Source organism: Centruroides vittatus, unplaced genomic scaffold (genome assembly GCF_030686945.1).
Source record: "Centruroides vittatus isolate TY-2023 unplaced genomic scaffold, ASM3068694v2 contig_301, whole genome shotgun sequence".
Taxonomy (NCBI): domain Eukaryota; kingdom Metazoa; phylum Arthropoda; class Arachnida; order Scorpiones; family Buthidae; genus Centruroides; species Centruroides vittatus.
Genome location: NW_027121927.1, coordinates 4049050 through 4069263, shown reverse-complemented (window position 1 = coordinate 4069263; position 20214 = coordinate 4049050). Strand labels below are relative to the sequence as shown.

Below are 20214 nucleotides of genomic sequence, written 5' to 3'. Positions count from 1 at the left end.
TGTTTGAAAAAATTCAAATCATTAGTAACGGAAAAAAAATAAAAACAAAAAGGAAGAACACGGTAATATAAATAAATAAATATACAAAAATAAATAAAAACAAAAAAGGAAGAACAAGGTTCAGTTCTAATAAAAGCAGAAAATTTGCAAAGCTTTTTTGTCATTTCAATATACAGTAAAATCTCCATTTTAGTATTTCTTGATATAATGTTTTTTACTCAAATATTATTTGAGTATTATATCCATCTTTATGTTCATCTTTAATGTGCAATAGTGGGACTACTGAAAACAATTATCAATTATATTAGGTTTTGATTTAGTGTTTCTTGATTCTACACTAAACTTTGAAAAGTGATGTTTTGCATCACTCTTCAATGCTGCATATTCAAAAGTGATTTTGACTTAATGTTTACACGATAGAAGATACAGTGGCAATTTTTGGGTTCTGAATTTTCAAATTTTTGCTTTCTAGAGGAAACAAAAATTAGAGACTTTTGTAGTCCTTCCTTTTTTGTACAGAAACAGATACTTTCTTACTCTTTTAACATTCTAATATCTAATGTAATATGTAATCCTGTATATATGTATATATATATAATGTAAATGTATAATGTAAAAGGCAGAAAATGAGAAGTCAGAAATGCATTTGAATTTTAAAGAATAAACTGTTTTAAAAAAAACTGAGTGAATATGACACCTTATAATTCTGTAAGGTGTCATATTCACTCAGATCAAAAGAAATACAGTAGAGTCCCGTACAATGTGCAAAGCAAGCAACAATCCTTGAATTTAGTTGATCAGAAATAAATGTTTTTTTTTTCAACTTATAGGCCAAGGTTTAAACTTTCATAAATCGTGTGATAATGCAGGTTTCTATAATGCAATTTTCTATAATGCGTAACGAATCCCCCGCGTTGTATGGGACTCTACTGTAATTTGTAAATTTTTCTTTACTTTATGAAGAAACTTTATATTGAGAGAATGACTACAGTTGTTGCATATTTCTTTGGATGGAGCATTCTAATTTGTCATAAAATTTGATTATCAGTTTATATATATATTTTAGTATAATATTATTAACTTGAAGTATCATTTCACTTGTTAATTTTTGATGTAACACTTCTCCTAGCTTTTCTTCAAATAATTTCTGATGAGTAAGGAAGATAACTTAAAAGAAAAACTTTTATTGTGTATCAACATCTCAGAAATTTTGAAATACATGTTGATTAGCATAATTTTTATGAAATTAAGTTATTTGAGATTATTAAATTCTTCAAAATTGAAGTGTTAAAACAGATAGAAAAAAAATTAATTTAGAATTATTGGTTCTCATCTTCTATTTTTGAATTGATATCTAATTGGTATTCTAATGTTGGGTGACCAAACAAAAGTCTAACTCTCAAGAAACATAATCGAGAGTATGGTAATGCTATTGAACACTGAGCTGGCTTGTACTACTAATGAGTTCTACTTTCATTTGATCATCTAGTAAATTCTTATTCTTGTGATTTGAGAATTGATGAACATTAATGTATTTCTTATGGTTCATTAAACATATTAAAATGAGATATTGTTCTGTTATGAAATCTGTTCATTTGAATTGTTTGATTCTCTTATTTATATATGAAAAAATCTAAAATAAAAAAAAACTGCTTGCATTTTGCAATTTTTAGTCATTTTTTTTTCTTGTTAATTTTTAATTTTCATTGCTGAATTTTGTGTTCATGAATTTTATTTGCAAACATCAGTGTGTGACTTTGCTAGATTTATAGCAAGACCTAGCTGACTACTTCCTGTTTCCCAAATTAAAATTCACTTTGAAAGGGAGACAATTTCAGAAATCTAGAGGCCATAATGAAGAAACTAAACAGCATTCTAAAAGAGATCCTTTCATGAGGGTGTACATAAATTATTAGTGTGTGCAAAAATTTGTAATGATCACAGAGTATATTTTGAAGACTGATACTAAATTGAATTATTTTTGCCAAAACTTTTTTTTATAAATTTAGTCGCTGAATTTAATATGGTAGCTCCATTATGTATATAATGTATATAACTGATAATCAAATTTTATGATAAATTAGAATGCTCCATCCAAACAAAAATATACAACAACTGTAGTCATTCTCTCAATATAAAGTTTCTTCATAAAGTAAAGAAAAATTTACAGATTATTTCTTTTGATCATTCTATAAGGTGTCTTATTCACTAAGTTTTTTTAAACAGTTTATTTTTTGAAATTCAAATGCATTTCTGACTTCTCATTTAAAATTACAATATATATTTATATAATTAACAGTGCTCCTAATGGATTTCAAGAATTAAGAAGAATAAGTATGACCAATTTAAAATAATCATCATTTAGAGGAGGATGTTCAATAAAATACCATGATAAAAGCAGTCTATAATATATTTGATTAAATACCTTGTACAATACAAAGTAGACAAGGCTTCAGTCTTTTTCTAATATAAATCAAATCATTATTTTTCACTGTTGAAGACTTTTTGAAAAAGGTGTTTCCAGTCAGCATAGCAAGAATTTAATTTAATATGATTATATGCCAATTACAAGCTTGAGATCATCATAATGTCTTGATCTTGTTAGCAGTGTATGTATTGGTTCACATTCTTTTTTTTTTTTTAACTATTTGGCATTTTACATCATTTTATAATAGCATCAGTATTGAGCTTTTTGATACAAATGTTTTTCTGAAATGAAATTTGCTTTGAATGTTTAAAATCAAATCATAATAAGGAAAATAAAGTACATTTATTATAAAGATTATGGATATTTACAAATATCTTTATTTTCGCTTCTTGTCAACAGTGTTTATTTTTTCACAATAAAGTGTTTCTTCTTTTTTTGCTTTGTAAATTATATTATATTTTATGCAAGAATTTTGTGAGGATTTTTAAATTTTTTCATAATTAAGAAAGGTGGTATTAGGATCTTGCACCTTGGTCTTGAAAATTAAAATCTCAATCTTGCTTTTAACTGTTTCTGGGTCTTGGTGTGTTTATCTTGATGTTGCAAGTTAAGGTTTGTTAAACATCTTTGGTTTATTCTAAATATATATGTTTGGAGGTAAAAATTGGCTTAAAGAACTTGATAATGATAGTCTAACTTATGACATGTATGTCTGGCTTGCAGGAATTATAGTTCAATGTACTTTTCATGGAATATATGTATATGGAAACTTAAAAAAAATATTAATTAGCAAAAAAAAAACATTTAAGATTGATTCTGTTTAAGCATCAGAAATATTTTTATGCCAATTAAAATTCATTGCTTATTTTAAATTTAACTGAAAAAGTATAGAATTTTGTTTTATAAGGTTAAGAGAACAAAGGGCACAAGATTAAAAGAATATATATTGTTAAGAAAGATGAATGAAAAATGAAAGTAAATAGAGAAAATATTAAATAGCCAAAATGATAGAAATATAGTTTTATTTATCTAAAGATTGCAAATGATTTAAGTCAAGTAAATAGTGGAGATTCTTTTAATTCAGATATTGAATAGTCAAACTAATAAACTTATATTTGCATTGTTTAATAATAAAAAAAAATTGAAATCAGGAATGGGGGATTAACAGTCATGGATGGGTGAGATGATATCACTAGTAGATGATGCAAAAGTGACTAAATACTTGTTTGTTGTATTCTTATTTTGTTTCATTCAAAGTTTTATGTTATGTATCAAATAATTTTATATTAGTAATATATTAGATATACTCTGAAGAATCTGAAATATTTTAGTAAAGACAGACAAAAATATGTCTTACTAAAGTTGTTTGTGGAAACTTTATAGTCTAGATATGATATGGTAGCTTAGCAGTGTTGATATAGAAGAAAAAATACTAGATGATTTAGTTAGAATGTGAGTTATATAATATCTTGAGAAAATGTTCTAGTATTTTACCAGAAGGCAACATAGATAGTCAAGGGTTTATATGGTGGTAAGACTGAGAACTAAAAAATAATAGTTATGGTTTATGTGAATTTATATTTTTCTATACACACAGAAGCTGCCAATAGGATGATGATGCAGATCTTAGTTAAGAATTATGACTTGAATGAAGGAGAGTTGAAGATTGTGAGATATTTAATTTAATATTTTGTATATAAATAATAATTTTGTATATTATATTACATAGATCATATTTAGAATTGAAAGAGAAATTGTATCTGCAAAAATGAGGCTTACCTATCACTGATAGAATTATTTGTAAGGTTATTGATGTGCATTCTATATTCTAATAATGACAATATCAATAAATCAAATTCTTCATTATGTGTACAAGCATTATAATACATAAACAAATGAAAAAAAAGGTTAAAAATGTTTAAACATTGTAATTATAATTTGACAACTAAAAAGAATTTGAAATCCTAGCAAATAAAAAATTTTAACATCGTAATAAAGTATTACATCAAAATTCTTCAAATTAGTAAGTTTTTAAAAATAAAAAGTACAGAAATAAGATTAAATTATGTATCTTTACTTGTACTTTTATTAGAGAATCATTAAAATTTTATTACTGTATTTCATTGATTCTAAAACACTTTTTCTAATTTATTTTTACTTGTCCAAAATAGAAATGTATTTTATGTTTACTGTTCATTATTCATGACATGTAGACCATATGGTATCTATTGCCATGATATTATTAATAGATTTTTTTTGCTAACATGCTCAACAATCAGTTCAGATAAACTGCTTATAATGTTAAAAATGGTTTCAAGATGACATTATGTTGTAGCATGAGAAGAAGTTATTGTAAGTGAAGAAGAGCTTAGAATACAGCTGTCAAACATTACTTATTTCATAGCTTATTTAAATTTTTTAAATTTGTATTATTTGTTATTACTTAACAAAGCTTAATGAAATTGATTATTTAAAAGATTTTCCTTCCATAAAAAAATTAAAATTTGATTTTAAACTTATAGTGCATTTTATAATCAAAGAAATTCAGTATATTTCACTTTGAAGATGAAGTCTTTATAGCAAGAAAATTAATACTTTGATGAAGCATTACTTTTGTTTGGAATTGTTGTAATATCTTTATTTTCTATTATAATAATATATATTTGTTCTTTGTATAATTGGGAATTCCTGACACTGCAGTTAAAAACATTGAATTGATACAAAAACTTAAATTTTTCATTTGTTTATCATTGACATATCTACTCAGTGTACAAAACATCAAATTACGTTGATATCATCTGAAAGCATTCATTCAATATTATACATTATTACTATTATAGCAAATGTGAGTCAATAAACTTCATAAATAACTGCTGTTACTCTTAAAAATTAGATATGGTTTATTAGAATATATTGTGAGTTGTTTGTGTTTGAGGTCCCAAAACTATGTTACATGGATATAATGTTACTGTGGAACTTGAATACAAATATTTAGTGTTTAGAGTCTAAAGAAGCTAGCAGAAGGATTGAGTAAAAATGTTTGTAATTGTATTCTAATAAACTATGTTTATTTTTAGCAATGTAGCATTATTATTTGTAAAGTTTACTGATTTAGTTAAATTAATGTGTTTCCAGTAATATGTATCTAGCAAAAATGGCAAATTTCTCTGTTATTTTATTTTGTTTTTTAAGTTAAAGCCAAAATGCATTTATTTAAATTTTGTAAAATTCATATGTTCAGTTTTTAGGTTGCTAAAAAACATTTAATGAAATGAAATATAAAGTGATAATTATTTAATTAATTATCAATTTATTAAAAGTAAAAAGAGAAGAGAGGGTTTTTAGGTTTTTTTGATAAAATCTTCAAAGGACAACTTTTATATTATTAATAAAAAAATGACCAATTTTGACAACTTGTTTTACTTTTTTCATTCATTTTCATCTGTAAAAACACAGTGAACAGTATTACACTCCTTTTAGCTTAATTGTCTGTCAAACATTAATAAAAATTGTCTTTAAAAGGAATGGAAAGATAGCCCTTCAAAAATTTTTTAAATACAGCGTATGATCAATAAGTTTCAAGAGTTTTTTTAAATAAATGAAAGCACTTGCAACCATTTAGGATTGATGTCATTGAGATATAATACACTTTTACTAGCATTTCTGGAACTTGGATTTTGGAATGGCCTTCAGTTGCACTTTATTTGATGACTTCCATAGCTTCAAAAGTTTTCTCTGCAACACAGTCTTTAGTTTTGATAAAATGAAAAAGTCAATGGAATCCAAATCTGGTAAATATAGAGAATGATAACCTGTAGGACATTATATTTGGCTAAATACTGGTTCACAGACAATGCCTTGTGACATGGCATGTGTCATGTTGAAGGAATCATGACTTGGATTGCCATTTTTATGACCTTCCATCATCCCTTGTCATGTAATTGTTGAATTACTGCTTTGTAGTAATGTTGATTGATAACTCATACTTTTGGAATGTGATACTGGCACCACAGATGGTCTCTCTTCTTGCCACCTCAATGTCCAAACTATTGTTAGAGTGCAACATTTACCCACTTTTCATTTTTGTAAAAAAAAATAATAATCAGACCTTATGAATATACCTTGTACATTTTTTAAAAAAGGAATGGAGGAAAATATTTCTTTTATGTTTGTCCTAATGTCTTAGGAATACAGTATCTCTCAAACTTTCATCCAATTACAAAGTACTGTTAATATGCAAATTTCCAAGCTATCTCTTAGCAATGAAGTTTACAAGAATTTGTATGATAAAATCTTCAAAGATAAATTTTATTGTATTACAAAATTTTTCAGATTTTGATTCTCTTGTTTATAGAAATACAACATTAATGCCAGCATTTCTCTATAATTTACAATAATTAAAATTTACAACAAATTTCTCTAATAGAATATCAGTATAACCTTTTTGTGGTTAAATGCCTACTTTTTTATAACATATTATTAATTCTAATGTTTTTCTTACAATATTTTTAAACAACTTATAATTCATTATTACTGTGATTATATTCAAAAAATATAATTACACAATAATATAAACATTGACTGTAAGACATTCTTTATTCGTGTTTCTTTGAGCAAACACCATAACATTGCCATTGATCCAGAATTTAATCAATATCTGAGTCAGTGTTTTCAGATAGTTAAATAAAAAGTAAAAGGAAAAACTTAAAGACAGCAAAACTTTCATTCTATATCAGATAAATGATTGATTTAGTTATCTGTTATGATTATATTATTTCTTAGATATCTTTAACAATTATTTTCTATTGTGCATATAGTTTGTTCCAGTGTTTTAAGTATAATAATAGCTCTCATTGTTTATGAAAACTTAACTTTTCAAGTTAAATTATTTTTCAAGTTCTAAAATAAGTTTTTATTTCTAATTTTTTATAACTGGATTTGTTTATTTTTTCCTTATTTTGTTCTTCATTAAAAAATTACAATTCATTAAAGAAAGAAGTTTTGCTTTGAAGAAAATGACATCTTTAGTATGTTCTATTGGTTTATAGCTGTTTATATAGAATCTAGAATATTCTAGATTCTATATAAATATCTATAAATCAGAATATTAGAGAGAGACAGATCAATATATTTGAAATTTATTTTTATTCTTTATGAGAATCACATTTTATACTGTAGTTGGTAGAATTTTCTCTCATTTTTTAAATGTGTTAATTTTCATTCTTGTGAAGATAGAGGAAGATAGTATAATTAGAAACAAATCTGCTTAAGAAAATTATTTTGTTGAATTATGGTGAATTGCTTAGTTCGGTATTTCTCATCCTTTTTAAGCCCAAGGATCAGTAAATTCGAAAAAATTCTACTGACCACTACAGGCCTAATTTTTTTTTAAACTTATGTGGATATTGCCAACATTTGAGACCTACTGTGTTATTTATAAACATAATAAATCTAAAAGCATGTTTTTTGAATACATAATGGAAACGTAATTAATTAAATTGGAAATACACTATTACAAGTGAATCAACAAAGAACATTTGATGAATTCATTGTTCCATAGATTATACTTCAAATAACAAATTTAAAAATGTACCCTATAATAATGTAAACTCATTTTCTAGAATACCATAATACTAAAGTCAAATTAACAGTCATCAATAATTCCAAATAACACCATAATAAATGCTATTCTGGAAGCAGGAAACCAGTTGATTATGATATTTTGGATTTCAGTGGTCCTAAACAAACAAGGTAAAACCAAAACTCACTATTTTATTAAATCAAAAATCTTTAATAATTTAAGTCTGCATAGGGACCATCTGTCCCATTATTTCAGACCACAGGTTGAGAAATACTGGCTTAATTCATCTGAATTATATATCAGGTATACAGTACTTTTCTCCTCGAGATAGAATCCTGCAGACCACTGTTTGTGTTAATATCAGATTATTAATAAGGTTTTGTATTTATGTAGAATTTTAAATATAAAACTGATGATAATAATATGAAAATAAAAACACAAATTAACGGAAAAGGCATTAATATGTAAATTGAAAAAAAAAATTTTAATTACATAATCTGGAATATGTCTGATGAAGTTAATTGTAAGTAAATAGTGATTAAAGTAAAACACTGATTAGGTCTGATAACAATATAATGATTTTATCAGCCATAAGCTGAGGCTGCTATGAAAATAAAGCATAAAAAAGCCTATTTACTCAAATATAATGATATCAATAACTAAATTTTGATTATAATAAGCAAATTTTTTATAATGTGTTATAATTTTGTTTGTTTTGGACATGCTAACTTTGACTCCAGTAAGTGGAATTGACTTGTACTGTATTTGAGATAAGAATAGAACATTTCTAAGCGAATTATTATTTTTTCTTTTTCAGAATTCAATTTTAGATGATAAATGTTTTAAACATTAAAAAATTTCTTCACTATGGAAATAAATTTTCTTCTCTTAGATCGTGACAAAACAAACTTTTTGATGATAAATATTTGTACTGTGGATGAACCCTTCAATATAATACTAGCATTATCTTGAATTGCCAATCAGGTTTTCAAAATATAATATTCAGATACATGATTGGCTGTTTAAGAAAACAGTGATATTTTGTGTGTTACATTAAAACGAGTCTTAACTTTAAAATAAACTAAACAATTTACTGTACTGTCTGATATTTAACTGCATTATGGATCAATTATGGCATGAATTTTGACTTTAAATACAAATATATTATTAAATCTAATAAAAAAAATTTTTTAAATTATTTTATGATTGCAAAGCTAATTTATTTTATAAATAATCCCAATGTATATATATTATTTATTTATGAAGTAAGACATTAGCTGTTAGTGTTGCTACTTGCTTTCTTCTAAGTGATGATCTCCAATAAATTGACAAATACAAACATTACTGCTCAAAATTAATTTGATCCTATAATCTAGCTAACAGGAAATGCTGTTTATCAAATTTTGCTGACAGATTGGCAAAAATATTTGTTCGTTAGCTTATGTGTATGCATTTATAAGTGAGATAGTATTGAAAAAACAGCTAAAGTGATCTAACTTTAGCTGTTTTTTCAATAAGAAAAAACAGCTAAAGTAAATATGTTTATTGACTTTATTTGCATTATTTATGATATATTTTTCACTAGTGAAATGATTGAAGGTTTCATTAAGCAAAATAGAAATGAATGAATATATAAGTTAAATTACCAGATTATTTTTTAGATTATATTAACATCAAGTTAATTATTTATGGGAGTTTAGCCTAAAGGTAACAATTGTGCTACAGTTTTGCATAAAAATTTATTGATTATGAATTAATTTTGAATTAATAATTATCAAGTTTATATTAAATGTTTATAAAACTATATCTTTTAAGTCAACTTTCAATAATTAATTAAATTTACCTTAATATAATATGAAAAATAATCTGATGATTTAGACTTGTTTGCCAATATATTTGGATTTTGATTACATCTGTAAATATTAATATAAACAATTAAAAATATCTGTGTTAAAATGAATCATACAGAATATTTGTATTGTGTGTAGATATGTTAATAAATTCAGAGATTAAATTATATTTAAAAAACTGGAAATAAATTACAAATTTGAAATTTGTTTAGATCAGTTTTCCCAAATTATAAATACTTAAGATTGTTTTAGATGTTCTTGCTTATCGGAATTGTATTCAGTGATGTAATATATATATTATTAATTATGATTTATACTTAAAGCAAAGCACTCAAGTTGCATCAAAACACACTAGCTTGTTGAAATTTTAAAAATATAAATTCTGTTCAGTGATAATAGACTAAGATGATACAAAAAAATGTGTAGTATTTTATAAGAATTTGCAAGTAGTAGTATTACCATGACTTCCATCAAAAATTTCATTTTTGCAGTTAATCACAGATATAATTTGAACAGTTTCAAACTTTCAATATAGTATTTTTATTTTTTATAGTTATCACCATTTCGTAGAAGCAGTATTTTATGCCAAGAGTAGTCATAGAGGACACAATTTTCTGTACATTACACAATAAGGGAATCTGAATCATATGCTGGATTTTCAAAAGAATAATGTTTTCTCTGTGCATTTTGTATAAAATAAAGAGATTAAAGATTGTTTATGAACTGTTGTTTGTTTTAATAGTGATCCCAAGTTAGATTAACTAAAAATTAATCTCACTTGGGTCTTTAATCAAATTACTTCTGTCTTATTTACAATAAGTATAACTTAGGAAATTGATTGCCATATCATGCTGTTTTGCCAGATTTGTAAAAAAAAAAAATACTAGAAACAATTAATTTCTCTATCAGTAAAAATCAAAAATGGTTAAGATAATGAATATAGTACAGCCTCAGAAATTGCATCACTTGTTAAATCTTATAAAAAATGTGTTTTGTTTTTTAAATTAAAGTATCATTTTGCTGTAGACCTGCAAGAAATGATGAAGAATGAATCATCCATGACATCATAAACATGACAGTGCTTTTCATTGGCTGATAAAGTTTATTGCAACAGAGCATCCAGAGATTTGTCTCTTCTATTTGTATAAAAACCTATATGAAGATGGTTTTTTAAGCAAAATGAAAGATTTTTGAATGTTAAAACTTGTTTAGATAATTTGTAACAGAATACTTTGAATGCTAAAGATCTGTCTATCTTATAAAATAGCTCAAAGAGTGCATTGTCATCAAACAAAGCATTTGTTAGAAAGGAGACATGGACATGGCAATGTTAAAAAAAATGCTGGATTGGGAGGTAATTGTGAGTACACAACACCAGGATAAAATGTTGAAGTATCACAGCTTGAAAAATTCATTGATAGTTCTTCTGAATTGTGGAAGTAAAGTGGGAAGAGCAGACATGTGTAAAGCTGTGTTCAGACACACACAATATAAATGATGTAACATGGCATCATTATATGACAGGAAGCCATTTTATGGGTAATAATGATGTTATGTTGGAATTGATCCCATGACAATTTTAACAGAAGGAATCTTACATTCAGCCAATCTTTCAAAATTGCCTTATCATTTCAAGCTCACACAGGAATGGAAGAAGGAGGGAAAATAGCAGAAAGCAGCATGCTGAAAGAAGAAAATCTAATTATTGAAGTAGAAAAATATCCTATTTCTTAGTCATAGAGAAAAGTATAAAAATGTTGATACTTGTATGCAGCATAACAGAAAGAAGTGATGTGACCTTGAAGTAATGTAATAAGTGCCTGTCTAAACGCAGTTTAAAAAATGAGTTTATGAACTGTGCACATTGAGTTTAAAAAGCATAAGAAGATTACAATAACTAAAATGCACAAATAGCAACTTATCTGGGCTAAACAATATGCAGACTGGAGTGTTAACCTATGGGTTCTGTTATGTTTTTGGATGAGTCCAAATTTAACTTGCATGGATCTGATGGCAAACCCTATATAAAAGAAAAGGCAATACCTACAAGAATTGCTTGATGCAGACAGCAAGGTTTCCAATGAGTTAAATGGTGTAGGAATGCATATCCAGTAAATGTGTTGGCAGACTGAACTTTATAAATGGGTTTGTGAATGCAAAGTACAATAAGTACAATCTTACTGGCCAAGCTGATTTCAACAGTCATGGAGCAATTTTGTCACATGAAATCCTTTATCTCCCAGAACAACTCTGCAACATGTTGCCATGTCAAGATGTTGAGTTCTTGTGAGTAATTTGTCCTTTATGGTTTGTTAGCATTATTGTCACTTAAACTGATACAACAAATTATTGTTTAGGTATAAAAAAAATACTACAAGAGGCTCAGATCAGATGCCTGAGCTGGCCAGATAATGGTCCTAATCTCAACTCTGGTAAGAACTGCTAACATTATGGGCACAAAAATTCTGAAAAATAAACAGCAAGTTCAAGATAGTATTACAAGAGTATGTATCACAAGCTTTGTATAGAATACTTGAATAAACTCATCCACTCAATGCCAGAGTGCTGCAAAGCTGTTATTAAGGCTCAAGATGGTCCATTGTATATTGGGATCTTCTTCAATGGGAAATATAACTGTTTATGTTTTTTAGGCCAATTTATGGTGTGAATGCTTTCCTTTTTTTTTTTCATCTACGATTGTGAATGGCAAGCTCTTGTGACAGTGCTCATTAACAATATTGGTGAGGCTGTAGTGTGAAATAATACTTAAATTTAATGTAGCATTATATGTAATAAATTGCATTTTTTAGTTTATTATTCTTGGGTGTTTTTTCTATACTACATATGTTATCATTACAAATCTCTATTGTAGTCTTAAACATACTGTTTTGCACATCTGTCAAATAGTTTTGGTATAATGGTAACTGTTTACAGATAATGTAATTTCTGTGGCCACTACTATATGTGTAACTTTAATATTAAAATTTGTAAATAGGTTTTGGCTGTCTAAAATTCAAATTTCTGAAATGTGATGCAATAAGGCAACTTTCCTATATTGAGTACTTTGATTAAAACAAAAAATTCTGCTATATTTCTTAAATGAAGCATGCATTTATACACTCATCAACAGTGAAATTGCAATGCCGTGAATGAAAAGTGTAGAGTGATGAAACGGAGAAATAGTAGAGGTAGTGAAAATATGAAAATGATGATAAAAATTAATTCAAGATACTGAATAAATTTTGATAAATTGCATAACAAGGATGTGCACTGTGCAGTAATATGCACTACTATATACCTTAGCATACTATTGAGCGTTATTGGTGGTTGTTTGAGAAATGTTGTCATGCTGCATCCCCTTGGGCATGTAAAACATTAAAGTTGGCAGATGGTAACTTTCTTTGCAATTGCCAACTTATATCCCACATATACTCTAGGGTAACAAGTCTGGAGATACAGCATGGCCTGTTGTGTGTCTAGACTTGTCATTTGCACATGGCAAATGTCGAGTCCATGCAGACTATTTGTGGTAACACAAGCAACATGTAAACCGGCATTTTCATATTTTAAAATAGTAGACACTTTCCAGTAATGGTCATAACATTGGCCATATGTTGTTTTGGTTGTGGGGTCAAATCAACATATAATTTACCCGAAAATTAATTTGAAGACGTAGTCTGTCCCAAACCGCCATTTATTCACTTCTTGTGTTCCAGAATACAAACATTTGACAACCTGACCTTTCTTTTTAGGCTGCTTGGCCATCAAGTTTAAAAACACAGAAAAATGTCCATAATTACAAAGTTAAAATTGGAACTGGTAGATCTTACAGACATCTTTGTTTTTCTTTCCATCCTTACTACTCGGGGATTTTCAAGCCTTATATCTACTGAGGAAAATGGACTGGTAAATGTAGATTTTCGTAGCTTCCCCCGGGGATGAATCTTTGCAAGCAAAAGTTTCAATTGTAAAATTTCATTGAATGGCAATTGGTAATCAATTTGGGAGACTATGTCTTCAAATTAATTTTCATAAAATTACCATCCGACAAAATTCTACAATATAATTTACCTGTTAATGTCAATGTCTGCAAGATGTGGACGAAAGCTATCATATGCTGTACCACCCCATATCATAATGCCAAAGGTGTTACTGCTATGACATTCCCTTATGAAGGCATATTTATGGTGTTGGAGGCATCTCTACATCATTATGTGGTTTGTTATACCCAAGATTCATCACTAAACAAAGTGTTTCCATTGCTGTCATGATCTGGAGCTAGGTCTCAGTGTGATGATGTGAACTTAATGGAATACTTGAAGCTGAACTTCTGGTTTGAAGACCAACAATATACAAATGTCTCCTTATACTTTATAGACACCATTGAACTTTCTATATGCAAGGATAAAATTTTAATCACTTGTAGCAAAGTGGTAACTCATTGTCATGACATGATGATTCATTCATCCATACAGAAGTTGTTGCTGTGCTCAATTTCTCATTGTTATTTGTTGGTGTCTTTGTAACTATTGTTATATATAATGTTAAATAGTGTTCCTGTTTCAGCCAACATGCATTATGATAGTTTGCAGGAACAAACCAATGTCTCAGTTCAAGGATTCTGTTCTCACTATTCAACAATTGCAATATCCCACATCCTTGTAAATGATAGATTCTACCACACTACTTTCTTCACTCTCATGCTTCATGTGATGATGATAAACTATCTGCCATGAAAATGTTTATACCTTTTATCTCTCATGGATCTGTGGTTGGAGTAAAATAGTTTATTCATAATTAACAGTAATAAATTTTTATTTTGTTTAAAAATAGCAACTGTTACTAATGTTGTGCAATGGCTTTAAAATCATTAATGAATTGATGATTACCTCTGGCATAGACTAGTTTTTTTTTATTTTTGACTGAAAAGAGTCAAAAAAAAACTGTGATCACTAAGAGGGCTTTTTTTTAATCGTGTCCATCAAGAGTTTGGCCAAGCCTACAGTGGCTAGATGTTGAGGATTGAGGCCTGAATGTCCAGTCAGATCATCCATAATAATACTCAGAACGTTAATCCCTGCCAAGTTGGGAGAAAATGTATTATCAAATCTTTTTCTACAATTTGTTGTTCTGCTTGTTCTCCAGTTGTCACTTATACAGTAATGAACAACAGGTGACTGTATTGACTGTTGTTTTCATTTTATAATAACAATCTGTTTTTTTAATAACAGTTGAAAAATAAAAGATTGTTAATAATAATCCATCATTTGTTGGAGTTACATATGCAGATCCATTTGATCATTTACATATCTTATTCATACCTCCTATTTCCCTGATTTTCATCTTCTACAGCTCTTTTGTGATTCTGCAATATTACTGTTTATGGGTGTATATAAATAAATCAAACTATGATTCTGCATGTTATTTCTATATGTTTATAATTGATTATTTATTAGCAGAAAACTGTCTTAATAATTAAAAAGTTTTCATTAATTAATACTACACTATAATCAATACGGTTGAAACATATTAATACTAATGTAATATTAGATATACTATTTATATTGAATTAATTTGCAGACATGAATGGATAATCCTTTCATATCAAAGCAAATGAAATATTTTTCATATTGTCACAATTATATCTTTAATATTCATGAAAAATATATTAACATCTCTGTTCATATTTGACAAACATTATACACTATCCTATACATTGAAAAAATTAATTATTACAAGACAGTATTTTCAGCTATTTTTAAAATACCTTTGAGTACTTACTGTTAATAATTAATTTGCATTGTACAGTTATTTGGATTTAAATTTTATTTCTTTTATTTGAATTAGGTAAAACTTATAATACATTTTATTATTTCTAATTAATAAAACAAAATTTTTATTGTCATAAAGATTGTAATTTAGATGAAGTATTTGTGTATAGTTGATTTTTGTTTGTTTTGATGATGATTACAAAATTCTTTAATTTTCCAGGTTACCAGACAACTGGGTTCCAGAGTCTCAGGCTTCGTCACTCTCCCATCGTATCATTCCAATCTCATCTCTACCTCGGGATGTTTTGGCCCAGCTTGACCCAACATATGCATGTCGGCCTTCCTGCTCACCGATGAAACGTAAACGCAAATGACGTCCACAGATTATAGAGCTGCCAGTCCCCAAAAGTGCCACATAGTTTGTGTTGTTCCACGCTTCCATTGCACATCATCAGCTCTCCTAATTTAATTTACACCATCATTCTTGCAGTAATTTATTTCACGATAAATTTAAGCCATAAACCCTATGCAACATGGCTGAGTACAAATACATATTCCTTGGCATATAAATGGCTAATTGTCAATAAAAGGCATGGTTGGTAAACTGCCATATAGAATATTTTAATGAAAGAACAAGAAATGTGGCATGCCTAGTGCCTTTTCTTTTTCTCTTGTGAAAGGTTGGAGTCTAAAGTAGGCCAAAATTTTAAATCTGATACCATCTTTACAAAGTATTTATGATCTCAAATTGATGGTAAACTGATAAATGCAGAAGGCAGACTGTTTAGGCTGATCATTAAATGCACTGTGTGGATGAGGAAATATTAATAATTTGGGCTGTTCAATTTGTTTGGTCGCCTTTATAAATGGATAATCGATTACAAAGGCAAGCCTACAGTTCATTGAATATATTGATATACTACCTCTAGATTATTGAAGTCTATTCCAAGTGTCATCTTGCCATGAATTATTAAACTTCTTGTTTGTGATTTTTCCCCCCTGTGATATTTGTAGTCAGCAGTCTGCCTCTTGCATAAACAGTTTGGCATTTTGGACTTCATCTAATTCACAGTTTAGTATTTTAGGATGCAATGTACAAATTGATACAGTACTTGGTTTTTTTATCATATTTCTTTGTGATGCACCAGTAAATAGGGAACAGTAAAGCAATTTTGACATTTGTTAATTTTTATCTAATCATAAATAATCTCCATTTCAGTTTGTACATTGATATCTAGCTGCTCACTGCCAATATCAGAGAAAGTTTAACAATTGCCAAGGACACTGCAGATACAGCCATGTTGTTTAAGGGATGGTAACCTCTCATGGTGTGCGTATATAAGTATGAATGGGCATATGTATAAATGGATTGTTAATACTGTAGTATTTTGCATGAATGAAAGCAACAACACTGCCAGTATGTATCACTGTAGCTTAATAAAAATATAATTTAGAGATCTCATGATAGACACTGTGGCACTATGACATGGACATACCAAGCGACACCCGAACTAATGAACCATACAAATGGAGGAGTTAAAAGCAAATGGGTGTCTAAATTTGGTGAAGTCAAAAGCCTCGAGAAATATTGAAAAGAAGAATATTGATAGGTGGTGGTGAGATCTCAGCAGTGAAGAAAAAATTAGCTACAGTATCCAAAGAGACACTGCCATTAATTTACACCACCCCTCAGGGAAGGTGTCCCAGATAATAGTTCTGGGTTTCATTTTTGTGTAATTTCCTTTTTACTGCAATACTGTTAGATAACCCTTGTTAATAGCATGTCCTCTTATTTCCCTGTGTTGTGATTGTATCAATGTTTACAGAATTGCACAGAATACAGGATGGTCTTTTTAAATCACCTACCACAGTTAATTTCTTAAAAAAGGTAAATGACAAACAAAATAGCATGGAACACGTTGAAAAATTTCAGTTAATAACTTCAAAACAATCTTCAAAAATCTAATTATGTAAATACTTCAATATATATGTTTAGTGAATATTGTGTTCCTTTGTAGATTATATAAATAACCATTAGGAATTCATGTGAAAACTTTAATAGGTAATTTTTCTGTATTTATCATATTATGATTCCATTTGATTGCCATGAGATTATAATTATTATTATTATTATTATTATAATTATTATTATTATTTTTTTTTTGCATTTATGAGGTGATCTAAATTGGCAGTCCTGACTGAACATTTCTGACTTCCAGGTCATGTATCTGGTCAATAAAAGACAAGATTTTTCCAATGGAGGTCACTAGTCATGTTTTAATTTTAGAATTTGTTTTGACAGATACTGATTTTAAAAATATAATTGGTAATAGCAGCAAGAATATATCAGGGAACTAGTAACAGACCAAATATCATTTTAATTTTTTTTTTCTTTTTTCCTTGATAAAATGTTCTCACATTATCAGTATTTTCCATGTTGGAAAACAAAATTTGAAATGTGTAAAGACTTATTTTAATTGTGTGACTATTAGTAATTATTGATGGCTGCCTTTCATGAAAATTTAAAATTATATTAAAAAAATGAATAAATTATAATATTAGTAATTCCAGTCAGGCATAACTTAAAAATAAAAAAATGTAACCAATATAATTGAAACTAAGATATTTTATGTAAAATTTTATTTATTATTATTTTTTATCAAACTATACAAATGTCTTTTATTTGCTATTCTTCAATTAGTTTGATATGAGGGACCATAAATTCCTCATTCATGAGGATTATGATATTAAAAAAAGTACACTAAATGTTGAACTGCCAATGTCAAACTTGAAAATGGACAGTATTGTTTAAAAAAAATTCTCTATTCAAATATCATCACATTCTTCAGAAAGATTGTGTTTTCACTACTTTAAAATCACAGGATTTGACTCAAAAAATCTTTCACTAGCCATTTCCTTTCATCGTTGATGCAATTAGCACTTTTAGAACCAAAGTATAATGAAGTAAAGGTATCTTTTCTTTTCTTTTTTTTTTTTACTAAAAGATACTAATTCCATTGGCTAGGTGTATTCTGTCCATGTTACTGCCTTTATGCTCACAATAGTGGGTTTGTTGCAACATCTGAATTTGTATTACTCTGTTTGGCATATATTCATGTAAATTTAAAATGAAAAAAAAAAAGATTAAAAATTAAGTGTGGCAAGAAGTTTGAAAGAAAGTAAACAGCACATGACTTACAGTATACTTTTATGTAGAAAAGATTAAAAAAAACTAAATTGTATTTTCAATAATTTTCATTAAATTATGTAAAACTTTAATGGACAATTTCAAAAAATAAATAAATATGTCATTTTTACTTAAACAATATATTATTCTAAGAAAGAAAGAAAAATGTATATAAATATACCTGTTAATCTGTAAAGTAGAATATACCAGAGAAAGGATAGTCCAGGTGTGAAAAATGTATTGTGAGTTCCTGGACGATGATTGTAAAAATAAAAATGACTGCCTGTCATGTGCTGAAGAAATGGGAATTTTGCTCTGCAAGGCTGCAGGGGTGGTGTACAATATTTGTACCTGACAGTCTCCTGTTAGACTGTTGGCCATCTCCAGGTTCACCAGATGAGGACCTGCTATTTTTTGAGTGTGTGTAAATATCTGGTCACTCTTTTTTTTCGTTTGTTCTTGTAATAGTAAACTGAGATGGTCAGATGTTGGAAGGTTTTTTTATGTTTTGTGAAAAATATTAATTTTTTTCATGTTGTAACCCACATAAAAAAGTGTAGAGTGTCAACTTGCCAAATTAAAATTGTGGTTTGAGGACATTTGATATTTGTTTTATATCTGGCTTTTGTCACTAACAAGAGAGATAATCGGGTCTTATTACAATTAATTAAATATAATTTAAATTATTATAAGAGAAATATACACTTCATAAATTATTGATAGCAGTTATACAAGAAAATTTTTAAAAATTAATTTTATAGGAAAAACTATAAATAAGTTCTGAATATTGTAAATAAATATAAATGTATTTATATATGTACAAAGCTAAAACATGTATAAATGTATTTATATGTGTGTACAAAGCTAAAACAATATTTTTTAGGAAGTTTTCTAGAAAGAGAGAATTTTAAAGTATGTAGATAATTACTTATAGTTTCCATGGTTAAATTTACATTTAGATAGATAGTTTGTAATTAAATTTATAGAGAGGGAGAGAGAGAGGGGCAATTAGTAATAATTTAAAAATTTCATTGTGCTGTAATTAAGAATTTTTCTTTCAGATACTAAATAGAAATTGATACAGACAATTTCTAATAAACATTGTTTTTTAGGACATTTTGTAAATAATTTATAAATATATTATTTAAAATTTATTTATACAGAAAATTTTGAAACAGTATATAGTGCTTTCATTTCATATATAAATTTCGTAGAAAAACATTAAGTTCAATGTTTGATCAAGAAATTTGTAACCATGCAACAAACTGTGAAGAACAGAAAACAATTTTTTAAATTTATTTTTCACATAATTGTAACTATATATATATGTTTATGTTATATAAATATATATATGTGCATACAAATAAATCTTTCGTTTTTTTTTTTTTTTTATTAGA

The 20214-nt window shown here is 27.5% G+C and overlaps 1 protein-coding gene across 1 annotated transcript in view; it reads left to right on the top strand.

Annotated features, from left to right (window-relative positions):
* LOC136972722 (zinc finger protein aebp2-like) overlaps positions 1-19421 on the top strand; it is a 78754-nt gene extending 59333 nt beyond the window's left edge. Inside the window, 1 exon segment of the mRNA XM_067267330.1 lies at positions 15851-19421. Coding sequence (XP_067123431.1) covers positions 15851-16004 — 154 coding nt within the window. The 3' untranslated portion in view covers positions 16005-19421.
* The last annotated feature ends 793 nt before the right edge of the window (positions 19422-20214 follow it).